At 43.3% G+C, this 24872-nt stretch overlaps 1 protein-coding gene across 1 annotated transcript in view; it reads left to right on the top strand.

Annotated features, from left to right (window-relative positions):
- HID1 (HID1 domain containing) overlaps positions 1-24872 on the top strand; it is a 220717-nt gene that overhangs the window by 84954 nt on the left and 110891 nt on the right. Inside the window, exons 5-7 of the mRNA XM_086930796.1 lie at positions 14758-14864; positions 20821-20940; positions 24428-24650. Coding sequence (XP_086786922.1) covers positions 14758-14864; positions 20821-20940; positions 24428-24650 — 450 coding nt within the window. The remainder of the gene's footprint in view (positions 1-14757; positions 14865-20820; positions 20941-24427; positions 24651-24872) is intronic.

Genomic DNA, 24872 nt, shown 5'->3' on the forward strand with positions numbered 1-24872 from the left:
CCATTCAAAGCCAGCCACCTGTGCATCCATCCGCACCCAGGCAGCCAGGGGCTCCATAGCCAAAGCAACAGATATGGTGACAAGGGGCTACCTTGACGGGTGCCACGCCCGATGGAAAATGTGGAGGACGTGGAGCCTGCAATGTGCACCGAAGCTGTAAGGTCATTGTAGAACAATGTCAGGTACGGCAGGAAACATGGGCCAATATTCAATCGGCGCAGAAGTGCAAATAGATATACCCAGCTGAGAATGTCAAACGCCCTATCCATGTCCGACAGGAGCAACGCCTCATGTTCCCCCAATCCCTGAATGGCCACTATAGCAATATGCGCACGGTGAATGTTAAGATGCGTCGCTCTTTGGGGCATGAAACCGGCCTGATCGGGGAGCACAAGGGTAGTGATAGGAGACCGAAGGCGATTGGCCAAATCTTAGGCTACAATTTTTGCCTCCACGTTCAGCAGAGAGATACGACTGTACGAGGCGTGTGGATCCGGGGTCCGGCCCGGCTTGTAAAACACAAACACCTTTGCATGTCTCCAGTTGCGGGGAAGACATCCTCGCTTCCTCAATCACTCTAAGGAAGTGGGGCCCCAGGTGGAGGAAGTATTTCTTGAAATATTCGCACGAGAAACCGTTAGGACCTAGGGCTTTCCCAGAGTACAAGTCCCCCAGGGCGGCTCCCAGCTCCTCCTCTGTGAGTGGGAGATCAAGCTCCGTACGTGCCTCAGTAGATAGGGCCTAGGTTGGAAGATTGACGCGAAAACGGCAGATCACGCCTTCTTGTTGGTACTCCATAGGAGCATACAGTTCCATATAGTATGTTGCAAAGGCAAAGCTTTCAGCAATCTCGGAGGGATCCCCAAGAGGTTTTCCATCCAGGCCTGATATACTTGGGAGAACCTGAGGGTGCAAGACTCCCTGGCACAATCTATGGATCAACTTGCTAGACCTATCCCCCAATTGATAGATCCTGCTCCAGGTAGCCAACCATGCCAGACAGGCCTCGTCCAGTAGGAGGTCTGTATGTGTCTGCTGTGCCTGCAATAGTTGGCGGTGCACCCGGCTTCACCCTCCCCCCCCCCCCCCCCCCCCCCCCCTGCTACGGCACTCAAGCTCTATAATATTTGCCTTTGATTTCAGAGTAACTCCTTCCGAGCTCTGTGTGCAGCCAAGCAGAAAGAAATATTAATTCCCCGTATAGTGGGTTTCATTGCCTCTGTTTTGCCTTATCTGCTTGTTTTCCTACCCTTTGTTTTGCCCTCTTCTGCTCTGTTTTGCCTTCGCTGCTTGTTTTTTCTGCCCTCCATTTGGCCTTTTCCGCTACTTTTTTCTGCCCTCTTCTAGTCTGTTTTGCCTTTTCTGCTTGTTTTTGTGGCCTCTGTTTTCCCTTTTCTGTTCGATTTTGTGCCCACAGTTTAGCTTTTTCTGCTCGCTCGTTTTTCTGCCCTCTGTTTTGACTTTTTCCGCTTGTTTCTTTCCTCTTCCTGACGTTTCCTCTAGCTCTGGCTTTTCAAAGGAGATCTCGCACCCCAGCGCCCAGATACCCCCAGGGGTGACAGTGCCATGCTCTAAAAATTCCAATTGATTGATTGAATACAGTGAGATACGTATCTATGGGATGTATGACAGTTGTGCTGTAAGAGTCAAACTAATTGTGCTTCATTTGTGACACAGCATTAAAACTAAATACTGCAATGCAGAGCGTGCAGAAATTGTTGATTCAGAGATAAATGTGCTTATGAAAATGTTGTACGAGGAGTTACGAGACATCATGCCATTGAATGCTAAACAATTCTGGTATTCCGCTTACATGTTACCATTGCATGAACATTTGATAGAATACATGTCATCACAGGTATTAAATGTTTAAAAATTACAGATTTACTTGCATTCATGTTGAACGTTTAGTTTTTGGGAAAAAGCAAAACTCTGAAGGTTTTCTGGACATTGTTGCTGCCTTTTTCAAAGCATGAGAATAACATTACTGTAGGAGAGCAAAGGACTAATGTTATTATTCTAAGGGTGAATCTTTTCATGTCAATATGAAAAACCTTTTTCAAAATAACATATCCCTTACTGGAATAACATCTTTCTTAAGCAGAGTTGCATTACATTGATGATGCTCTTGTGCTTTTCCTATGCTCCTTCAGTGGTATAGTTCACAGTGCCAGCTCGTTATATGCAGACAAAACAAAAGGCAGCTGTGCCATAATGCTTTCTCCAGGCTTTAGGGACCTGTAATGATGGTTCCTTCTGTCAAGGACTGTTTGCAGTATTAGGAAACTGTGTGTCCTTCAGCATTCATTTTCTCCCGCCGTGTCTCACCATAGATGTTGACTGGTCTGGCAATATTTAGAGTAATGCACCTGCACGGTAGCCTCTTCGGCACCACTCTCTTGTGTTGTGCCCAGGCCTTGGAATGATGCCACACTCCCTGCCATGCCGCCCTCCTTGTGATTTCTATTGGCTTCCAGATACGGTCATCAAAGAAAAGCACAACATAGTGTTTGCTGTGAGCCCCACTTGTAAAGCTCTAGCTGAAACTGCCAGGGATGCTCTTCCGGAGCAACTAGATGCACAAGTAAAAGAGGCCTCAGTCCCCTTCTGCGCACCACATCTCGTTTATGTTCTCAAAGGCGATACTGTCTAAGACCAGAGTATTATACGTCTTTCACTTTATAGTGTTTTGACCTCCCTGAAAGTGTCCGGTTAAAAATGTAGAGTCATTTCCAATGTGTTTGTTATTTTATGTTAAAGAGCATTTGTTAAGCGCATGTACACCAAAAAGGTCTCTTGGTGCTGGGGTAGATGGAGGCTGTTTCTGTCAGTGTTATTCATAAGCTTGGCCAAACAGTCAGGAGCCCACAGGAAAAGCAGTGATATTGTTTGCTCTATCGTCTGCTCTTCTAAAAAAGAAGCATGCTTTTGGCAGTCTATCTTGTTAGATCATGTGCATTGAGCATATAGTGATGCATATAGGACGGGTTAGCATTAGCTGGGGAACTCTTGACAAGATGTCTGCAGTCCAAGAAATAATCTGATCCTTAAATAAATGTGTTGGAGATGAGGCTAGTCAGGTAGGTGATTATGTATTTTCTATTTCTATTAAAAAAACACCACAGCCACGTTCCTTATGCAGAAAAAAGGAAGAACTCTTCCATTCTTCTATAGGGAATTTAATCTCTTCGACGCAGCGCAAATTCCGCTGCGGCAGAATTTTGCGCGTCAGCAGCACACGAGCACCGTGACTGGCCATCCAACACATCGAAGAGGTTAAGGAGTGTGGACATGCTCTATGCAGGAAGTCATTCCTCATTGGACAGGTTATGTTTGAGGTGTTCATAACTATAAGATACACCAGAAAATCATACAAATAAAAGCCTGCAAGTGAGAGGTTTGTTGTGATAATGAGTAGCCTGTTTGATTTGCGTATCACACCTGAGATAGAACTTTTTGCAGTGTCTGAACTGTTAGGGTATCCAGAACTCCACTTAAAAGATCCTGTAATACGGTCCTTTAAACTTTGCTTAGGTCGCAAGAGACATTTTGAAGGCCGCTGGAAGGCATTCCAACTATACGGTTATACTTTTTTTTTTTTTAAACCTTTATTGTGCAGATAGTAGCATACAAATACTGGCCTACAACCAATTAGGCCGGCCACGAAGCAATCTGAAAAGCACGTAAATCAATAAAGAGGTTTCACGGCAGTCACCCATTATTTTGCGAACAAGTAGTTCAATCGTAGAGGAGCTGAGTGTGACCGCCGGATGCAGGATCAAAGAAGGTTAATTTTATAATAGAAATTATAGCAGGATCAGTTGCAGTTTAATCATCTGAGTGCCCATAGCGGGCCACGAATCAAGCAGAAAAACATTAAGGCATCAATAAAAACAGTTATCAGCAATAGTCTACAGCAATCAGAATATAGATGCCACATTTCCAATCAGTACCCATCGTAGCCCGCCACGTGCACACAGACCACCAAATTATTATACTTCTACCTAACTGAGTAACCAGAACGGCAAAAGGAGTTAGTCATTCTCTATACTGACCCAGAAGATAAGAAAAAGGGGGAACGCTAAAAAGGAAAGAAAAGAAGGAACGCCGTGCTGCTGTACGCGCCCCCACAGCGATAAGGGTGAGGAAAGTGACTGGGGACCACGTTATTAGGGGTGGGGCGTTCAAGTCAGGATATCTGTGCAATCAATATCGTATAAAGTAAGAATACCTCACCTCCTCCCCCACAAGCAATCACACCGTGGGAAACACGCACAGCCACGGCGTCCTAAGAAAGGGACACAAAAGAGCCGTAGAAACTAAAAAAACGGTCAGAAAAAGACCCCAACCCACCCACCCCACCCTGCACCCCTGCAGAAGGCTACGGCCTACCCCCCAGCAGCGTGCCTGTCGCCCTAAATAGGAGACCCGAAATATAGGAAAAGTTAGAGAGAGGGAAGGGAAACAAAGGAGACAAAAAGGAAAAAGAACCAGGGGGAGAGGAGAGCCATCAATCTAACCATTCGGCCCCTACCCCCGCCATCACACACATTAATGCAACATCAAAACGAAATCGACATAGTCTCGGGTATCATAAATCTTCGAAGGAATCGTCCATAGTGTCATGTTTGAGGGCACTCCTCATCTCCATCCGCCAACCATTAGTCCTCCGGGTCCAGAACCGGCTCACCCCTGTCCTTTCCTAGCCATCGCTACCGCGCGTGGTAGAGTAGTGGGCAGCAAACAAATCAAAGTGGGGAGGCCGTATGGCCGAAGCAGGACAGACCGTGGGAGCAAACCAGAGGACTCCAACAACCAGCGGCCAAGCAAGAACTTTGTGCGGCAGTCTAGACGTTTCAGCAACGACAACGGGAATAACAAACAGTGTGGGTACAGTCTCGCCGCCCAGGAAAGTAGAGTCGTCCCCGCAGGATAACACTGGGTTCTCGCCGGGGCAGCTCGAATCGGCAATCTACGTTGTTCCCCGATCAGTCGAGCAGGAACGGGCTCCGACGCGGTGCCCACGCCCGCGCCCGCCACGATCAAGGCGACCCCGGGATCCGGGGCCGCTGGTGTATAGTCTTGCCGATGCACAGTGACAGCACTCCTCACGGCAACAGAGGGGGACGAAACAGCACACACTCGGGGCCGAGCCGCGTCCATGAGGGACGGCCCGACAGCAATGGCGGCCGCCCTTCTATCCAGCACAAGGGCGTTGAGGGCCAGGGTCGCGCGTAAAGTCTTTAAGGCGTCAAGAACATCACCAAGTGTGGGCTCCCGCTCACAGGACCAGACCCCCGTACACTTCAGCGACACAAATTCGCCGCCCTGGTTCAGTCCGTGACTCAGGGCGCCGGCCGCCGGCCGCCATCTTGCAGATCCAGCCGCGTCCCCGTGCGCCTCAACTTCTGGAGCGGGCTCTCAAGCAAGGCCACCACGGGAGCCCCCTCGAGCCCCAGGAATGACAATCTGGGTGCAGAAAGGAGAGCCACAAAAAGGGGGACCGCCAGCGCCACCGCCCCGCGGGCGCCACACGCCGAATCTGGGCGCAGGGCTTCAAGATGGCCGAACAAGGAAACAAAGGGGGGAGCCTCCTACATGGTCTTCCCCCGTCCACGGCGCGCCGCACCTCACCACGGGGCCCTCCGGCCGCTGGACCGGGCCCGATCCGTTGCCATCGGCATAACCGCACCACGGTCTCTCCCAGCCGGCTTCTCCTCTTCACCAGGGTCCGCCGTCGACACCATCTCGCCGGCTGACCTCCACAGGCAAGTCCCCGGTCTCTACGCCGCGGAGGCCCCAGACCAAGCAGGGGTTTAACTTCGGATCCGCCGCTCGCAGGAGCCCCCGGGACAGATGGTGAGTACAAGCTTTCCTTCGTCTTTCCGTGTCTTCCCGAGTATGTCGTCTCGGGGCAGGATGCGTGTTAGGATATATGTGTTGGGCAGGAAGGCTAGCGGAGCCGAGCTACATTGCGGCCATCACGGTCGCGAGCTTGGCTCCTCCCCCCTATACGGTTATACTTAAGCAAAATTATAAGATTCTCCTTTTGGTAACAAGAAAGGATTGGACCCTTACCTGTGTTGTGAAGAGGGATCATTCGTTTTTCTTGAATACTGAAACTGTTGCCTGTCATATACCTCCTTAGTATTTAATCTACCAGCAGTGGTATCATATTGAGAAATAATTCAGGATATTATTTTTTCAATGTTCCCATAATATTTGATCACCTAGAAGGTTTGAAAAGAAAACTAGTTCCTGTTGGAAATCATCCAATCTAGGAACTAAAAGTTGTCCTGTTTAGTCTGAAATAATAACTCTTTCAGCTGATCAGCGGAAGCATTCTTTTGACGTGTAGTATCTGTTCAGAAAAGACTACCTTAAGGCAGAGAGTGCGTATCTTTATCGAGTTAGCAAAGCTGAAGTTCAGTGGAGCATCTTACAAACCATGCCCGGTTTTATATTTCAAAGGTTAATTTTGAGTCCCCCATTTAATAATTTATTAATCTAACTTTATAAAACTTTTTCTATTTTCTGTTCAGTGCGAAGCCTCCAACTCATTCAGCAAGAGGAAAGACTACCACAATAGCCATAGCAAGAAAACATGAAACTGACAGAGAAGTGCAGGACAGCCAGTGGAAGCCTTTTCACATGCTGTGTAAGCATTGATTCCAAGATACAGAAATTAGGGCTGATGCTTGGATAAAACAAGTAACCTGTGTGTAATCTTTTCAGATGATAGGGATTGTTAAATCTGTTCTATAAATTGGCCTGATAGATTTTGTCGAAACTGACACCATGTACAGGTAGACTGTTCCCACTTTTCAGTGGTGCACAGATTGTGTGTTTGCATATACAACATACTCACCAGCAAATGTTTTTTATCACGAGTAGAAGTAGTAGACCAGGAGCCCCTAACACTGTGAGATCATGGGCCAATCGTGCTCCCTATCCTAGGGAAAGGGGTTGGGTGTTGAGAAGAGGGACAGGTAGAAACTCCAAAAAACTAAAATTAGAGACCTAGTGGATGACAAGGTTCAACAAATACATCTAGTTGAATGATGACATGGAAGTAAGCAAAGCGATAGTATTTGAAGCAAAGCGGGCCTCGGAGGCCAATTTATCGCTGTGGCAGCCCTGCTCGAGCAGATGAGAGAGGTTCTAGCCAAGAAGCTTAGAACTAACCTTGAGGAGGAAGAAAAGAAACATAAAGGGATGCAGTCACAAAAGATCTGAAAGAATGTAACTGTAATGAGAGGACACATCAAATCCCTGAAAACATAACTCCCCAAATACTGGCAGTGGTAGGTATGAAATATTGTGAGGGGGCAACAAGCCATGCAATTTGACAGCGAGAAGCAACAAGTACCCTACTAAGCTGGAGATTCTAAGAAAACTGAAAAGGTCAAAGATTTGTATTCTGAACTGTATGAGAGTGAAGCTACAGTCTGGTAAAGGAGAGCCGCCAACCTAGACTTGACGACAACCTCAACGCTAAAGAATAAATTGAGCACACATAATGAAAGAAGAGGTACTATTCACAATTCTTAACCAGAAAAGTTTGAAAGAACTAGGGCAAGATGGTTTCTCCGTTGGATTTCACAAAACCTTTGCGGCATCCATGTTGGGGATCCTTACAGAAGCCTTTCATGAGGTGACGTACACAGGGTCCAGATGACAAACATGACTGAAGCCTTGTTCGCGTTAATGCTCAAGCTCAATATATCTCCCCTTAGCTGTGCCTTCTGTAGGCCTGTTTCACTTCTCAATTTATTTGCAAAGCTTCTGACCAAAGTTATAGTGGCCAGATTACTTTCTGACATAACAGCACTTTTACACCCAGACCTGGTGGGATTCATATAGGGGTAAAATGCATGAGAGACTGTGTAGAAAGCCCTGCATCTGATTGACATTGCGTTTAACACCATCGATGCTAGTGTTATTTTCCTCCTGTGCTGGAACTTGAGATTCCCCATTGTTCATGACGAGCTCAGCTCATCATGAGTGTATGGAGGTGTACATCATGACGAGCTGAGCTCGTCATGAGCGTCCAAGGAGTTAAGGGAGAAGGAAGAGTATTCCTCCTGTCATTTGCACACATAGAAAACGTGGCCTTTTAAGAAGATTCTTCATGAAAATGGGCATAGTCAATGGTCTCCTCTTGTGGACACTGGCAAGATCGCAAACTTCCACTGCTTCAATAATAAACAGCAGGAGACATTCTGACAAGGTCCACAGCCAGAGAAAGATGAGACAAGGTTTCCCCCTTTCTCCACTATTCTTCATGCCATGCATGGAGCCATTCACACACTGAGCTCTTGTCTATACAAATATCAAATATATTAACCCTTTAAGTGTTACTCTGGATACTTGGGAAGAGCAGCAAGATTAGCCCAAACAGTTGATCAAAACTCAAACCCTAGGCCCTCAGTCCCATAGAAGTACTAGTCCTATCAACCAATCACAGCAACAGATGCAATAACCCATAGTAAACTTCTATATGAGCCAAGTGACCTTAAGCCCAGACTGCTTTGGCAGGAAGGTGCTTCTCTATTCGCAGTCTTCTTGGATACAGACAGGCACAATCCACACTTCATAACTTCCAGATTCTACTTTTCAGATAAGGGACAATTTTGAAGTCACTGAAATATAGCTTTTCGCACATTTAAGCGAATCACTTTTCAAGCCAAAAAGCGAGCGATGCATACACTTTCAAAGCGCAGTTTAATACCACAGATCAGATTAAGCTGTCTCCTAAGCACACTCTTGTTAGCCACTGAGGTGTATAGGTGGTGAGGCTTAATACAGTCTTTTTGAAAAACTAGGAGGGAAATGCATACTGTCACGGGTTGATTAAAACAGCAGTTTGAAAATGCCAAGTTTGCAGAAAAACAAATATAGTCCTGGGGGCTACCCAGGATGGGCATGGCCATGCCCCAACCCAAGTAAATGGGGCAAGTGTCTTTCTGCCCCCCTGAAGGGGAAGAGGGTAATTTGTGGGTAGGAACTTTTGGATTCCTGCAGAATCTGGAAGTTTCCATCACAGAAATGTAAGCAAAATGTGTGATTTCAGGCAAAGTTTGAGGTTTGCCAGGCATTGTGGTTAAGAAAACCTCATGGGATCCATGCGAGGCACACCACCCTGGACACCTCTAGTTGTCTAATTTAAAAAAATGTGCAGGGTTGCTGGGTTTCCCTATGTGCCGCCCGAGCTAGGGCCCAAAATCCACAGCCACCCTTATTGGAAGAAAAGGGTCAGTTTTCAGTGGAAAAATGTGATGTATCATTGTTGTGTTTTGGACAATTTCCTGTGTTGGGCACTATACCTACCTACAGAAATGAGGTACCATCTTTATCAGGAGACTTAGGGTGGAAGAAAGTTTGTGGCTTCCCGCAGATTTCAGAACTTTCCATCACAGAAATGTGATGAAAAACTGTGTTTTTAAGTCAAAGTTTGAGGTTTGCAAGGGATTCTGGGCAAAACAACCTGATGATAGCCGCACATGTCACCCCTTTCTGGATTCCCCCATATGTCTAGTTTTAAAAAATGTGCAGGTTTGCTAGGTTTCCCTACGTGCCAGCTGAGCTAGGACCCACAATTCACAGCTACCCTCTTTGTGAAAAAAGAGTTTGTTTTGAGTCAAAAAATGTGATGGATCCATGTTGTATTTTGGTCTGTTTCCTGTTGCACGCACTAGGGCTACCCATACAAGTGAGATACATTTTTTTATTTGGAGACTTGGTGGGTGGAAGGAAGTTTGTTCCTCCCGGTAGATTCCAAAACATACCATCACAGAAATTTTAGGAAAATGTGTTTTTTCTATTCAAAGGTGAGATTTGCAAGGGATTCTCGCTGAAAAACACCTTGTGTGAGCCATGCATGTTACCCACCCTGGGTTCTGCTAAGTGTCTAGTTTTAAAAGATTTGCAAGCTTGCTATTTTTCCCCCGTTGCCACCTGAGCTAGGGCCCAAAATCCACAGCTACTCACTTTGCAAAAAAATGGTCTGTTTTGAGTGGTTAATGTGAAGTATCCATGTTGCATTTGGGCCGTTTCCTTTTGTGGGCACTAGCCCTACCCGCTCAAGTGAGGTAACACTTTTAATGGGAGACATGTCGGAGCATAGAGTAGTAGAACATTTGTAATTACCAATTGGATTTCCAAATGTAAGCCAGTGTGCAAGAAAGATGACATTTTGAAAAATACCCAAATGATTTTCTAGTACGGGTACTCACAATTTTAGAGATGTACACATAACCACTGTTTCCAAACTCCATGTCTTGTGCCCATTTCTGAAATACATAGGTTTCTTGATACTCATTTTTCACCATGTCAATTGGTCTATAATCTGTGCACAATGAAAAAGCATTGTATGTTGCAACTCAGTTGTTGGCTCTGGGTACCTTGAGTTCTTGGAGAACTTACAAGCCATATATAACTCTGCAACTAGCAGAGCATAGCGGACGTATACTGCTTTTGTAAATCGGCCATCATGACTAAAAGTTACAGGGGAAAACGCTGTCACAAATGCCAGTTTTTCCTACTAATTTTCAATATTTCTTTGGTTCAACAGTTGGTATCTTTGGGAAAACATTGAGGGATCTACACAAATGACCTTTTGCTGAATTCGGAATTGTCTACTTTTTAAAAATCTATAGCTTTCCTGAGTCACCCCAGGGTTTTACATTGGTTTCCATAAGAAACTGGAAGTAGGTTGAGAGAACAAAAAATAGGATTAATGGGTCATTTCTTTAAAAATGCCAAAACAGTGGTAACAAAAACATTTTTTTTTTATTCAGTTGTGCATGTTCCTGAAGGCTGGGAAGATGGTGACTTTAGCACAGTAAACCGTTCAGTGGTGCCATTTTTAGGAAAAAACAGACACTTTTACCCAGAGCACTTTTTCCCCCAAAACTCAAAATTTACTGAATTGTTGCCTATTTTCTTGGTCCTCTTCAGGGGAATCCACAAACCTTCGGCACTTTTAAAATCCACAGATTGTTGGAAAAAAAGTGTGAATATGACTTATATGTGCGAAAACAATTATGGAGACCTCAGCACCAACTACCCCAAATAGCCAAAAAAAAGGCTCAGCACTAGAGGAAAAGGCTCAGCAGTTAAGGGGTTAAATTAGTGCCAGATTAATGCTAGTCCTGATAGAGTAGCTGAAAGAATATGAGAACATGAGCCCTCAAAGTCAATATATGAACATCTGAGGGGCTAAACTTTCCTATAAACACAGCAGAGAAGCAGTCATTGATAAAGATGACTCCCTTCAAATGACCCAACATGATAATTAACCATCTGGGTATTACTGGCAAACACTATTACGGACTCTAGACACGGAAATATGGCAGAGTATTAAAAGGTGATTATAAAAGATGCAGGTAATTGAAACCTTATAAGTTGTCCTGAGTGAGAAGCATTGAAGCAGTCAAAATGTAGATGTTCTAGAATTAAAAAAAAACCAGAAAAAACGAAAAAAAACAAGAAAAAAAAACCAAAATGTAGATTTTCACCAAAATACTATGGGCCTCAACAAGAGTTTGGCAGATGGATCGGATCCTCATTCACAAACTTGACGGATGTCCTGTCTGCTTTATTAAAAATGCATTCTATCCAGATGCATATGTATTATATCCTGATGAAATTATAATGAGGCAGAAGTGATATCCGCCACTTTTGTGACTGAACACTCATCCGCCAAACTCTAAATCAGATGCTCTATTTCTTTCAAAACATTGCCTTGGGCAATAGAAAAGATGACACAGAAATACCAGCTTCAGCGCCAGAAATATATATGGCAGAGGAAGAAAGCAAAAATAGAAGGCAGGCAATGCTGTCTCAGGTCCAGAGATGGAGGGCTGGGAGTCATGGACCTTTGATGATATCGCTAAGCGGCGCTAGTAAGGATTTTATCTCAAAAGGGCATGAAAGGAAACCAACAAAGCCTGGAGCTCGATACACCACACCATACCTCATACATCACTATCGGAGATGCACTACGTGTCAAGAAAATATCAGGATACTAAGCTCTACATTTGCCCATTCAATAGGCACTGATGTAGGGTAGGGACCAAGCTTTAGTCAGAAAGGAAAAGGCTAAGCTAATGTCCATTTCCCCGTACAGCACTCCGGGATAATCCGAAATTCTCCTCTGATATGTAAAATGCTAACTTTAGGACTTGGAAAAACGAAGGATATTGCTTGATCCGGGCTTGTGCCACAAAGGCATAGTTAAAGCATTCCTAAAGATAAAGAAAGACTTTAGGCTTGATGATAGACAATGTTTTCCATATCAAGAAGCGATGCACTGGGTAACAAATCCACTGTTTAAGACTGGGTCAACAATGTGGCTGACCACCTTCGAGAGATGTCTTCTATTGGGGAAACCCTCAAAATGTAGTATTTCCACTATCTACAGACTCCTCACAAGGCTAGAAGTGTGAAGTAAATTGCTATTTCAGGAATCCTGGGAAAATGAATTGGGGAGTCAGATGAATTTAAACCAGTAGGCAGATATCATGATGAGGGCTAACAACTTTGCACACACATAACTGTCCTTGGGACAGTTTTCAGAATATTCTATAGATGATACAATGTAGCCCAGATAAATAATAAATGACAGGCCAGGCCAGGCAGTTGTTGGAGGGAGTGTGGTTACTTGGGCACTTTATTACTTGTTTTTGATCCTGCCCTAAGATTAAGCATTTCTGGGAGAAAGTCTGGAGAGCTACAGAGGAAACCATAGGAACAGCAAAAGAAAAGTGTGCGGAGGTGAAGCTGTTATGAATGTCTCCAGTCATTTTATCCACTATATAGTAGGATGGGAAAGATCATATCTGTTCTCTAGATAACAAACCAAATTGCAAGCAACTTGGTCACACAATTTATAGCCACAGGAGATAAGTGGCTTTAAAAGGTGTGGTGGGTACTGGCTACGGAAAACTCTTGCACAGGACTGGGTGAAAGAAAAGATGCTCTGGAAACAGTGGCAGTCAATGGTCTCTTGTATGGCAAGACACACTCGAGAAATTAGATGCCCCAACGACTCCAAGTACTGAACATATTAGAAGAAGCATATGCAGAATGAGAGTTTGACATACTGGGGAATGAAAATAATAGGGTAGGCACGAGAACTGATCGGAGAGGTGAAGAAAGAAGTTATATCCAACCCAGGAACTTAACTATATGGGAAAGGAAAGCATAGTTTTTGGCTCACTCGGGGGGCTGGAAGGGGTTGGAAATATGAAGAGTACAAATGGCTGGGTGAGGGGGAAAGCAACTAGGTTATACATGTTCTCACTGGAAACCTAGATGTGATTGACGCAGCCTCCAGTGCTAAGGAGGTGTAATGCATCAAAAGAGAAAAAAATAAATTAAAATATCAACTGATGTACTGCTTTCCAGTGACCCTCCTTTGAAGCAATACTAAGCTGTTCCATTGAAAAGAGGAAACCTGGTTAATCAATGATTGAAGGAGAAACAGAACGCACAACATCTTAATGTTATTCTTTAAAGAGCAGGCAGGTTAGGAAACAACATGGGGGGCATAACCAACCCAGGAGGATGGAAAGGACACTGAGGAAGTGGGTGGTGGAGAAGCAGCAAAGAGGATGTGTGGGCAGCAGAAAAGGAAATGGGGGACAGAGAGCAATATGTAGTGAGGAGGAAAGCAAACTGGTGAGAGTGAGCAACATGGATGGGGGCAGGGGGAGTAGCACATAAGTTACAAAGCAACACGGGGATGAGCATATGAGGGCAAGTGAACCACAGAGTGGGCCGGGAGAGGAGTACATGGGTGAGAAAGAGCAGCGTAGAGAGAGAAGTGAAGCACACAAGGGAGACAACTGGAAAACACATGCACTCTTGTGGAGTGCTTTAGACAAAAAATAACATAGGTCCCTAAAAGTGTGCAGAAGAACCATAGACGCCAGCTAGTGAAAGAGATGGTAAAGAGCTGGTGTCCTTGGGAAGAAAAGACAGAAGATGGACAGTGCAAGCCACTGAATAAGAAGTAGGCAAATGAGTGACAGTAAAGCCAACCAATGGAGAACAATGGGCGGGCTGCAAAACACTCTACAGTCTTAGTAAGCCCACAATATATCTTTTGCAACCTGGCAGCTTGTTCTATTTTGTAAACTTGACCATAAATGTGTGCCAGAATCCTCCCTGTTGTCTTTGAATAAATCGAATGCATGTAATTCTAGAGAGGACACGCATACTTGAGGACCAGTGCTCTAGAGTAGTTATTTTTCTTCTTTGCATAACTAAGATGGGGGCCTTCTGCCCTTTGTGTTAAGGAAACTAGAACCAGCAATGCTCTTTCTGACGGACTCATCCCAAGCATCGTCATGCTTTTTCTCAGTAAAATTCCTTCCGCCTTTATAATATATCTCACTGTATCACTCCAGAAGATTCTGCAGATTTCCCCCCAAAATTCTGGGTAGGCTAATGATTACACTCTTCTGTCTGCCATACATGAACCCCCCAAACTGTCTTCAATTTTGCCAATAGTACCGGGTGCTGCCTTAATATGGAAGTCTTTTTGGAAGTTACAGCTGTACTGGGCTCTAGTCTTGGATGCACACTCCACAGTGATGGATCTAAGGCTGAAGCAAGCAAACTGACAACCTGACACACAATGTTTATGAGTAACTTGAACACCATTAGCTATGTATTGTAAAAGGCCTTGTGAGTTTCATGAAAGCTTTCCTGCTTTTTATGCTTTGTCTAAACATCTGACCCTCCCCACAGGAAACTGCTGAGGACATTCACTCAATTGATAGCTGCGAATACATCTGGCAGGCCGGCGTTGGATTTGCACATTCCCCTCAGCCCAACTATGCCCATGACCTCAATAGGTAAGAACGCGGTCCATACTTGTGGTGCATGTCTGATGCATCAGTATCTGCTTTGAGGGATAGTTAAGTGTGTGTGTTTTAGAGGATAGGAATGTTTCCCTCTGTATTTCTAAGAGTGTGTAAATTCCCATACTTATGCAGTGTGGTCCTAGGTATTTGTGTGTGACAGTAGGATCATGTGTGCGTATGTGACTCTAGGTCAGGGGTTTGAGTGTGAGACTTGGGGTGAGGCATGAGTAAGTGTAAGAAGAGAAAGAGGGGATCAGGTTGTATGTGCGATGGGGGTCTGGTAGATATAAGTTGCATAGGTGGTTGTTTAAGGTTTATATGTCCAAGGGGGTCATTTATTTATTTTATTTATTTATTTGCAAAGTTTTATATAGTGCTGGCTAGACCCGGAGGTATCAGAGCGCTTTACATGAGGATCAGCATGTTACAGGATACATAGTTATATCATTTGAATCCGCGAGTTATCGGTTACATAGTTACATCAGTTTGAATCAAAGAAACACAGAGGGAGAAGAAGGAGGGGGAGGGAAAGGAGACACGGACAGGAAGACGAGGTGTCTGTGAATGTAGTCATTGCCTGGTGAATGCACGTGACAGGCTAAGATATGTATGTTTGTGTGTATACCAACCATTTTATTACAAGAAGGTTCCTTTTTTAAGATGCAAATAAATGTGTCCGCATTTGATATAGAAATAAATAGAGAGGTTATGAGGGAGTTTGTGCTTTGAGTAGTTGCTACATTATATTTCTTTCCCCTCTTCTCCCTGACCTGTGAATTAGTACTTTAGAGGGGGTCCCATTACTTTCATACCACATTTGATATAGTTTCTTCTGTGCTGCTTTTCAAACTTTTAGATTGAAAGCATTGGTTAATTTTATGTTACTGTTGAATACGATATGCAAATATACAACGGTGTCATTCTATCAATTATACAATCCTCAGAAGAATCCTCTTTAATCATTCTAAAATTAGTGTTGAAACTTTTAATTCATATCCGAATATATCACTTTAAAATGTTATTTTTATTGAAACATTAAGATTAGAGCAAGGTTAACATTTCTTTTATAAGCTTCACCGTGGGTAGCATGTTGCATGCTTTTGCAGACATACAAGCTCATAATAGATGTACAGGCAGCCCAAAGGGAAAAAGGGAGCTTTCCTCTAAGCATGTGTTCAAAGTGGTCTCGGAGTAGAAAAGATACAGTTAAACTGTTTCTGCTATTGCAGTTCTAATTATTGCAAAACCAAAGGGGGTCATGGACGGAGTGTTGAACATTGCAAGCACTCACCCCAAGTCAACTGATCTGGGTTTAATCCATCATCTTTCTTTAGCTCACTCCGTTTCCCCAGTTCAGACATGGCCATATGCAAATCAGTCTGACCCTGTGCCTCATGGGAACAGTCCAGCCCGAACTGCCAAGCCATGTCTTCCCTGGACCGGAAACAAGCATACTAGGACCGGTTTCTGGCTAATCAGCCAGGATAGCTTGAATCCAGGGGCAAAGTGAGCAAGGGACCCACGTCTGGGCATACCCTGCCAATTTACGGCGAATAAAGAGCATTAAAGTTCTAATTATTGATCATTTTGTGATGCGTGCTCGTAGATGATTGGATTTCCTACCATCCTATTGTGTCAATTTTTTCAAGTTAAGAAACACCCTTTTTCTTGCCAGAAGGCAAAGATGCTCCATTTTTTAAACATAAGTCTGTCTTGCACCCATCACAGATGTAATGATTTCTAGGTTCTCCGTCTTGTAGTTTAAATCTTCTAATGCGTACATTAAATGTTACTGCACAATTTTATTGAACTTCTTTGAATTCTTATTATGCCTGAACAGTATTTTGTTAGTAGTACTTTTATTAGTGTGGTCTAATTTCAATAAACCCTAAATTCCCTCAAAGACGCTTAATAATCTGGGAATTAAGGTTTTAAAAATTGCTTGTAGTACTCTGTGCTGAGCCCGTCAAGCTCCTGGGCATTACCAGCTCTTAAATCATGTTACCCTGTATCAGCCTAGAGATGCTACAAGTACTTAGGAACTTCAGTATCTTGGCATCCTAATAATATAATATACAGTAACACGTTTCAGTACCCCCTTCCGGTTCTATCCTTCCTCACAACAGATCGACCAAGCAGGCACGCATCAGACTTCTTCCCAGTGGTCCAGTTGCTTGCTATCCTTGACCTTCTTATGATGAAAACCAAAAAAACATTTCTCTTTCACAACTTCATCAGACTGCTTGTTCTCACTACAATTGTGCCCAGTGTATTTTCTTCTTCAGAGTTTAATTAAGAGATTCTAACTCCGAGTGTGTCTTTATCTTTGCTCTTTATAAGTGATTGATAAGTATCATGCCTGTCAGTAATTCCAAAACACATAACATAGCATTTAAATTCCCCAATTGATATCCTCAGATGGTCAAATGTTACCTAATTTTATTAAAAATTAAAGCATGTGACTTTGTCTTCATTACAAAAATCATGTTCATCCTTTCTAAACCTCTGAATAGAGGATTTGTTGGCTTACTGCAGGCCACATGAAAGAGAACCATGATCTGTCAATATTCTAGAGTATATGGTACAATCACACAAGCAACCAACCACATCTTTAGAAACAAGAAAGTGATGCTTCCTGTAAAAAGTGTTATGTACCATAGTAAGGTGTATTGCTTTGCGTAATGATGAAGTATACATCAAGAGTCTAAAAGCTCATAGAACCCCATATAATCTATAAAAGCTAAAGTGTCTAAAACGACGGTCAGTCATGATACTCCTCAAATTTCCACTCCATTCTTAAAGTCATTCTTTCAAGGCTTTCACAAAGCTGAACCCCTCCGCCTCTGACAAATATCCTAATATTTGACACAAATACACCTCCACTCAGTCCCATATCTAGCCTCTAAACAGCTGTGTGAAAGCTTCTTGAACACATCGCAAGACCACCTTCACATGACTAACACATAGTTCAGGTGTAATAGCCATAGATTGACATCACAACACTCGACTCATTGATATACCAGACCATTGCATAAACATACCTATTTCTTTTTGTAGCAAAATCATTCTTGGTGATATTATATTATCCAGCCTCTTATGTTCATTTTAGAAGTAACGATACCTGTGAGTAAATTTACTAATCTGAAGGGTAGCCTATAGATGTGTTCGATATATACATAAAGAAAACAGTCCATGAATGTCTCAACTGCCACCACAATTCAGGTAAGGAAAAGTCGTATTTCAAGGATCCCTTCTGTTTCCATAATGCAGAATCCCGAAGCAACATGCTTTGCAAATTGTTCAGTTGCTGTAATTCCCATGGGAACCAATTTCTTCTACAGACACAAAATAATTATTATGTGACATGTAAAAAATCATCACATGTCTGCACTCTTCAGCAATCTCAATTACACCAGCAGTTAGTTGACTTTTGCATTGAGATCCTTCTGTCCCCTGCAAAAACATTTGTCTCTACAAAGGTTTCCAGCATACACTGTTATTCATTAACAAAGTCTAAATGTTGCTGCACATACCACTGAGAAACTTTGTTGGGCTGTAATTTGTTAATTTAAATTAGCCAAACATAATGTAGAAACGTAACAGTCAGCCATGTATGTATGCTATTGTAGCTCCATGAGGCTGGGGACAATGTTACCATCTTTCTTCAGGCCCTGGATGAGACATTCTGCTGCATGTAGGATGCCCTTAAAGGGTGCCAGTGTGGCGTCTGCGAGGCCATGGAATGGGGGATTACAGCAATTCAGATACAAGAGTACGAGGGGTTAAACTTCAGTCATTAAGTTGCTTTATGAAAGAAACTGTTTCACTTTCTTTAGAAGAGAGAGCTGGCACCAGGCTGTCATCGTTTTTCGGCAATATATTCCTTGAGGGTGGGTTTGGTGTTCTGGATGAATCCAAGTATAAGTTTGTGTTTCCATCATTGTTCCTGTCATTGATCCAGGTTTCTACTGTTTCTTGTTTGTTGTTAGTGACAATTAACAGTAATTCTGATTTGGTTGTTTTGAGCTTCAGGTAGGCACTGAATATCCAGGTCTGGGTGATGTGCAAGCAGTGTTTCAGTTACTGAATGTCTGAAGGAGAGGAGTCTCTCGGGTAGAGTTGTGTATCACCAGCTTATAGTTGAATCTTGATGCTGTTATCTGGGAGAAGAGAATCAAGCAGTTCCATGTAGAGGTTGAAGATCACAGGAGATAGTATGAAACCCTGTGGGATTCTGCAGGTGGTGGGATATATTGGAAACTTGAAGTTCCAATGTGAAGAAACTTAAGTAGGTTGCAAAGGTAGGATGCGTACCAGTGAAGGACATTGCCGGTGAATCCCATTCCAGACTCCAGGGTATGTATGAAGGTGGGATGATCAACTGTATCGAAGGAGGCTGAAAGGTCCACCAATATCAGGAGGCAGGGGTTAATTTTCACTTGTTCTCAAACCTGATTACTCAATTTGTAAACCAACTTCTAATTACCTCCCTGTTGACAGTGTATCTCTAAAACTTTATGTAGTGTTTGTTTTGTCGTCATGGTTGGGCTCCATCCACCACCATCCATCTCCACTCTTTCAGGTAAGGGAGATGAGCAGGTCTAAAGTGACAGGCCCCTCACAGGTACAGCAATATTAACATTTCCAGCAGGAGAGGAGATGGAAAAGAAAACATATCACACTTGGATTGCAACTCGGGCACTCATTTTGTGAGATGGAGAAATGATGAACGTCAACTGTTAAGCACTTTGCCAAGATTTACCAGGTGCGGCAAATCAAAAGCCCCCCAAAATACAGTACAAGCAACTCTCCACCCTAGTTGTGCAGAGATTGTGCACTGGATCTGCACAGATGTATCTCCTAGATACTATGTGCATTGCGTTGACTAAAGCAGGAGCAGGACTCATAGATTGACATAGAGCTGAACCAACACAGAGTCCAGGAGTTGCTGAGCCATGGCTGTACCTTCCTGTTGCAGTGCACTAATGTGAAGCCCGTCGTTAACCCAGATCTTCCCAAAGTCATTTAATTTCATTGTCCCCACAAGAATTCTCAGCACTTGGGGATGTGTCCACTCAATGTGTTACCCCAGTGTTCGTTTGTTCAGAGGTAGGTACCACTACATAAACCTAAAATGTACAGCTAGGATTATAAAACTAACTATTAGAATGCCATTGCATTTTTAATATGTTGGATAAAGTATCTGCTACTGTACATTGTACGGATATTGCAAGTCAAAAAGGAAGTCCGTAATTGTTATCACATATTACGTCACCCAGCAATTGGGCTTATAAGAAAGCTTGTCTTTAGGCTTACATCAGATGTAAGGCTTTGTATTGCACATTCAGGAAAATACGTAATCTCACTTTGTATGGTTGGAAAAATTCAATTTTTGCCTAACTGAATATAACTTTATTTGGCTGAAATCTTCTCTGCAAATTTGTAGGTGTCGTTTAAGAAGCAGATGTGTGTGAGCCTGATGTCTATCTCTTGTGACTGTATGTTTGTGAGTGCATTTGTGTGAATGGACGCTGGCTGGGAGGTTGTCGAGAAACAAAAACAGCTCAGTTTGCTGGAGTGTGAGAGAGAAAAGGCAGAATGGTAATTTCTTGCTGAAGAGGTATTGCCTGCTTATTTGCATTCTGTCATATTTTGGCATTCTGAGACAACTTCTACCGAAATTATTCCAAGCCCCTCTAACTGGGGATAAAGAAACACTTCTTCCTTTGATATTTGTGAAGCCACTAGCCCAGGGTATTTTACCTAGCCATGATCACCTTGGGGAGCCCTTTAATCCAACTAACATATGCATATTCCTTGACCTCCTTCTGTGGGTACCACTTGGACTCCTTGGACTGTGAGTAATTTGTGTTCCCTCTCCAACTGAGGTGCCACTTGCGCTCACGTCCTTGCACTGTCTTACAGCGTATTCTTCCTCTCTCCCCAGGACGGAGTTGCTGAAGCTTTTGCTGACCTGTTTTTCAGAGGCCATGTACCTGGCGCCGTCCCCAGAGAGTGGCAGTGGATCCAATCCCTGGGTGCAGTTTTTCTGCTCCACAGAAAACAGGTGAGCAGCAAGGTGAAGGGTGAATAGTTACACTTTGTCTTGGGTTGAAAGACACAGGGGACATTTCTGCCGTTCAGGATTCTCCTGGGCAATTTACATTTTCCAGGGGCTTTTGGTTAAAGTAACTTTCTGAATCTCCTCTCAGTGTTGAAAGAAGAGAAAGCCGCAAATCCTGTGTGCAGCTGTTGTAGCAACAGTTGTAGGCTTTGCTCGATAACACCAATGGAGATCAGGCTTTTTAGACAGTGTTTGTGTGTTATGCAAAGTCTACACCCTGAGCTGTACATACATATATATTCCCCATGACTAAGCCTAATTGGGTTATCCTAAAATGCCCTAAGGATGCACTTTCTCACACTGCTCTCCTGGCTCCCGGGCTATCCCAAACACTGTTGAGCATCCGGAATCTTGTACTAGCTAAAAAATATATCCATCCACAGTCTCTGAAACTGGACAGAAAGCATGTCATTGTTCCTTCCTATACTTGCTTCTGGGTGGTACTTAATTTGTAAAAGTAAATAAAGGTTGCTTCCTGCTTCCACCACTGGCACCACACACTCCCACCAATGACACCTCCAACTTACACCGATAGTACTCTAACAACCCTCCAGGAAGTCGATTGGGGGTGGTGGATCCATGGTATCAGTATGTGAAGGGGAGCTTTAATTAATTTTTATCTTACAATTTAGAAAGTTGTGCTGCTAGTTCAAGCAACAAATTAACCAATTACATATTTGACAAACATGAACATAAAGGGTGCAAACCTACACTGGAAGAGTAACCTATATACAAATTAGTATGTCGACTAGTGGCATCTGGTAAAAATGTTGTGTTGTTGTACCTGATCTGAATTTCAGCGAGTGGACCTTACTTCCTCTCATAGGGCTTGGGGAAGGGGGGGTTCTAGCCCCTGATAAACCTTTGAAATAATGTGCTCAACAATGCAATTTGCTGCACAATTTTCACTTAAATTATATGAGAAAGTAATAGATTCTCCTAGGACGCTCATGAATATATCCTTATGTCCTTCATGCAATTTTGGGGAGAGAGCAAGAGCTGGAGTGTTATGAAGAGGTCATTTGTGTTATACTTTTTAATACACAGTCTCTAATGGTGTGTTACTTTTTCAATAAATTAACATTTACATATCCCGTGTGACAAAATAAAGGGCAGCATTGTGCAACAAACTAGACAGACTAGATACAAACCTGAGACCTGCACATTCCACAAAATTCCATGAAACAATTTGTTGAAGCTCCTGAACTATATTACAGGCTTTCTTGCTCTGACATTTCCCAGTTTTCATCTTTGTGTTGTTACCCCTGGCTGTAAGCATGGAGCTACATTTACAGTCACCTGATGTTTTACCATTTTTTGGTTATGTGTGAATATAGCTAGCTGCTTTGTGTTGTTAAGGATTTTCTCCATATGTTGCAGGGATTCTTCCCATACACAGAACTATGTGCAGGAAAATGGGACCTCGTGTATAGGGGCTGAGCCTTTCCACCACCTAAGTGTGCACGAACCCAGGACCGACTTGCTATAGTGTCTCACTCGTTCTCCTACTCACAAATGGAGAAACAAATGATTAGACACCTCAGTACGCAAAACTCCCGGAACTCTCAGGAATCGTGGCAACAAGACCCGTCTTTTCGCGCACTCTCTCGTACTTGTCCACAATAAGATCTGACAGAAACACGAAGATAGTTTAAAACATTTATTTTAATATATCGTTAGCACTGCAGTAAGGCTATATATCATAAAGGGAGACGTCATCATACAAAGACTATGGAGAAAGGAATATAGTGCCTATGCTCCCTCCCCTTGGCAAGAAGAAGTATTATTATATAATAGAAGATCTCTGCGCTTTGTCAGCAGACCCCATATCTTAGGACATAGATCTTATTTCTACATCACAGGTGTGTGTTGCTCTTCTCTCAGGAAAGGTCCCTCTCCAAGTGTGTGTTACCTAAATATGCATCCCTATAATATCAAAGTACGAGTCTCCAGCAAAAACAGCTGCATTGGTATGTGTTTGTGTAGGTGCTAGGACCTGACCAGAACAGAATAACAAGGGGCAGTGTTTATCGACCTTGATCACAATAGTCAGACTAAACTCCAGGAACGGGCAGAGAACAAGCAGAGCAGAGAGTTCTCATGTGAAAGGCATAAACAGAGTCTTGCAAAAATAAATACATGTAGTAACGTGCGCAAAGGCAGCATCATGGCTACCGGACTCACGCTAACTTAAAGATGTCGACAATGCCCTCAGCAACCATGTGACGCATATTTACAGAGTACATTCACCACTGAGTGTACAGCTCATTGGTGACTATTCGTCCTTACCGCTTGTTGCTGGGCTCTGCCCATTGTAATGTAATCACTAACCTTGTGATATTTTGAGGGCATGAAAGTCACTTTTTGTGCTCTGTCAATTTTATTTGCAAAGACATACTGACGAGTTTTAGGGGGCAGGACGGGCAGAGGCCAGCAAACAGTCAAGCTAAGCTACGGCAGGTTTTGATCCGGCAGGTTTTCTTTCCTGATGGAACTAACTATGAGGCGAGTCAAAGATACCCAGCACTCCTATTGAGTGTATTAGACAGTCAATACAGTGAACGATGTATCAGTGAAATATCAGTAAGATCCAGGTTAGAAGGGGAAAAGGAATGACGAGTTGGTACTGGAACAAGTGGATACATGCATACGTTTGAAATAAGCTAGATGAGCCCTAAGCTGGGAGCTCTCCCAACCCTAAAATAGACTTTGATGGATGTGAAATTAGACATCATTTGCTAACTAAATTCGCATCAGTCTCACTTAAAGTGCATGAAAGGGTTCCACATTGAGAGCTCTCTACCCTGTGGCATCACGTCTCATCTCCTCCTCAGATTAGACTTGTCTTACCAAGATGGCATCCATCACTCAGCTAGCACTCCTTAAAAAAGTTTACCGGACTCCAGGATCAATTATGAAAGTGAAAAGTTGCTGAAGCATATTCCAATTTTGCTTCCTCTGACATTAGCATCAGAAGTAGGTTGTGAAAAAAGAAAGTTGTTAGTCAGTCTTTGATTCCCTTGTTTGAGAACTGCTTCTCCCTTTGTGTGCCAATTGAGGTGCATCGCCAAGATAATTTATTAACATGTTAGTCATATGAGCCTATAAGTGCACTCCCATAGTCACTAGGAACATTGATAAATGTGACTTTAATATGCAGTCACCTTAAAGACTTGCTAAATAGGCCTAGGGAGCCTTGACTACAAATGTGGAGGTTACCTTCATCCTCCACCCATGTTGTATTATCCTTATTTAAAGCATAGGAAGTAAAATACATCTAATGACATCTACAAGGATAAATGGATTTCTCAAAAGTGCAACATGCTTATGTAATTGAATACATCCATACACATATACACACACCCACACCATAGAATCCTGGCTGAACCTTCCATGGCTAGCACTCTGACAAATGTTCTTTTTGTTCCAGACATGCCTTGCCACTGTTCACATCTCTTCTCAACATCGTCTGTGCCTATGACCCGGTGGGCTATGGGATACCCTACAACCACCTACTTTTTTCTGATTACCGGGAGCCACTGGTGGAGGTGGCAGCCCAGGTGCTGATTACCACTCTGGACCACGATTCAGCAGCCAGCAGTAGCCCCACCGTGGACGGCACCACCACCAGCACTGCCATGGATGATGCAGATGTAAGTGCCACCTACTCATATCAGCTGTGATGCGAATAATAGCCAATTTCTTATAAAGCACTCCAGACCACATATCTCCTATTCCTTCACACTGTCAACATCTGCCTTCCTATACACACTGTCCATAACAGATGTTACTGTTACCCAACTTAATGGTACTCAGTTTACTTATTTCGAAAGGGTAGAAGTCTGACTCATTCTTTTCAGGGATCAAACATGTGA

The sequence above is a fragment of the Lissotriton vulgaris genome, chromosome 7 (genome assembly GCF_964263255.1).
Source record: "Lissotriton vulgaris chromosome 7, aLisVul1.2, whole genome shotgun sequence".
Taxonomy (NCBI): Eukaryota; Metazoa; Chordata; class Amphibia; order Caudata; family Salamandridae; genus Lissotriton; species Lissotriton vulgaris.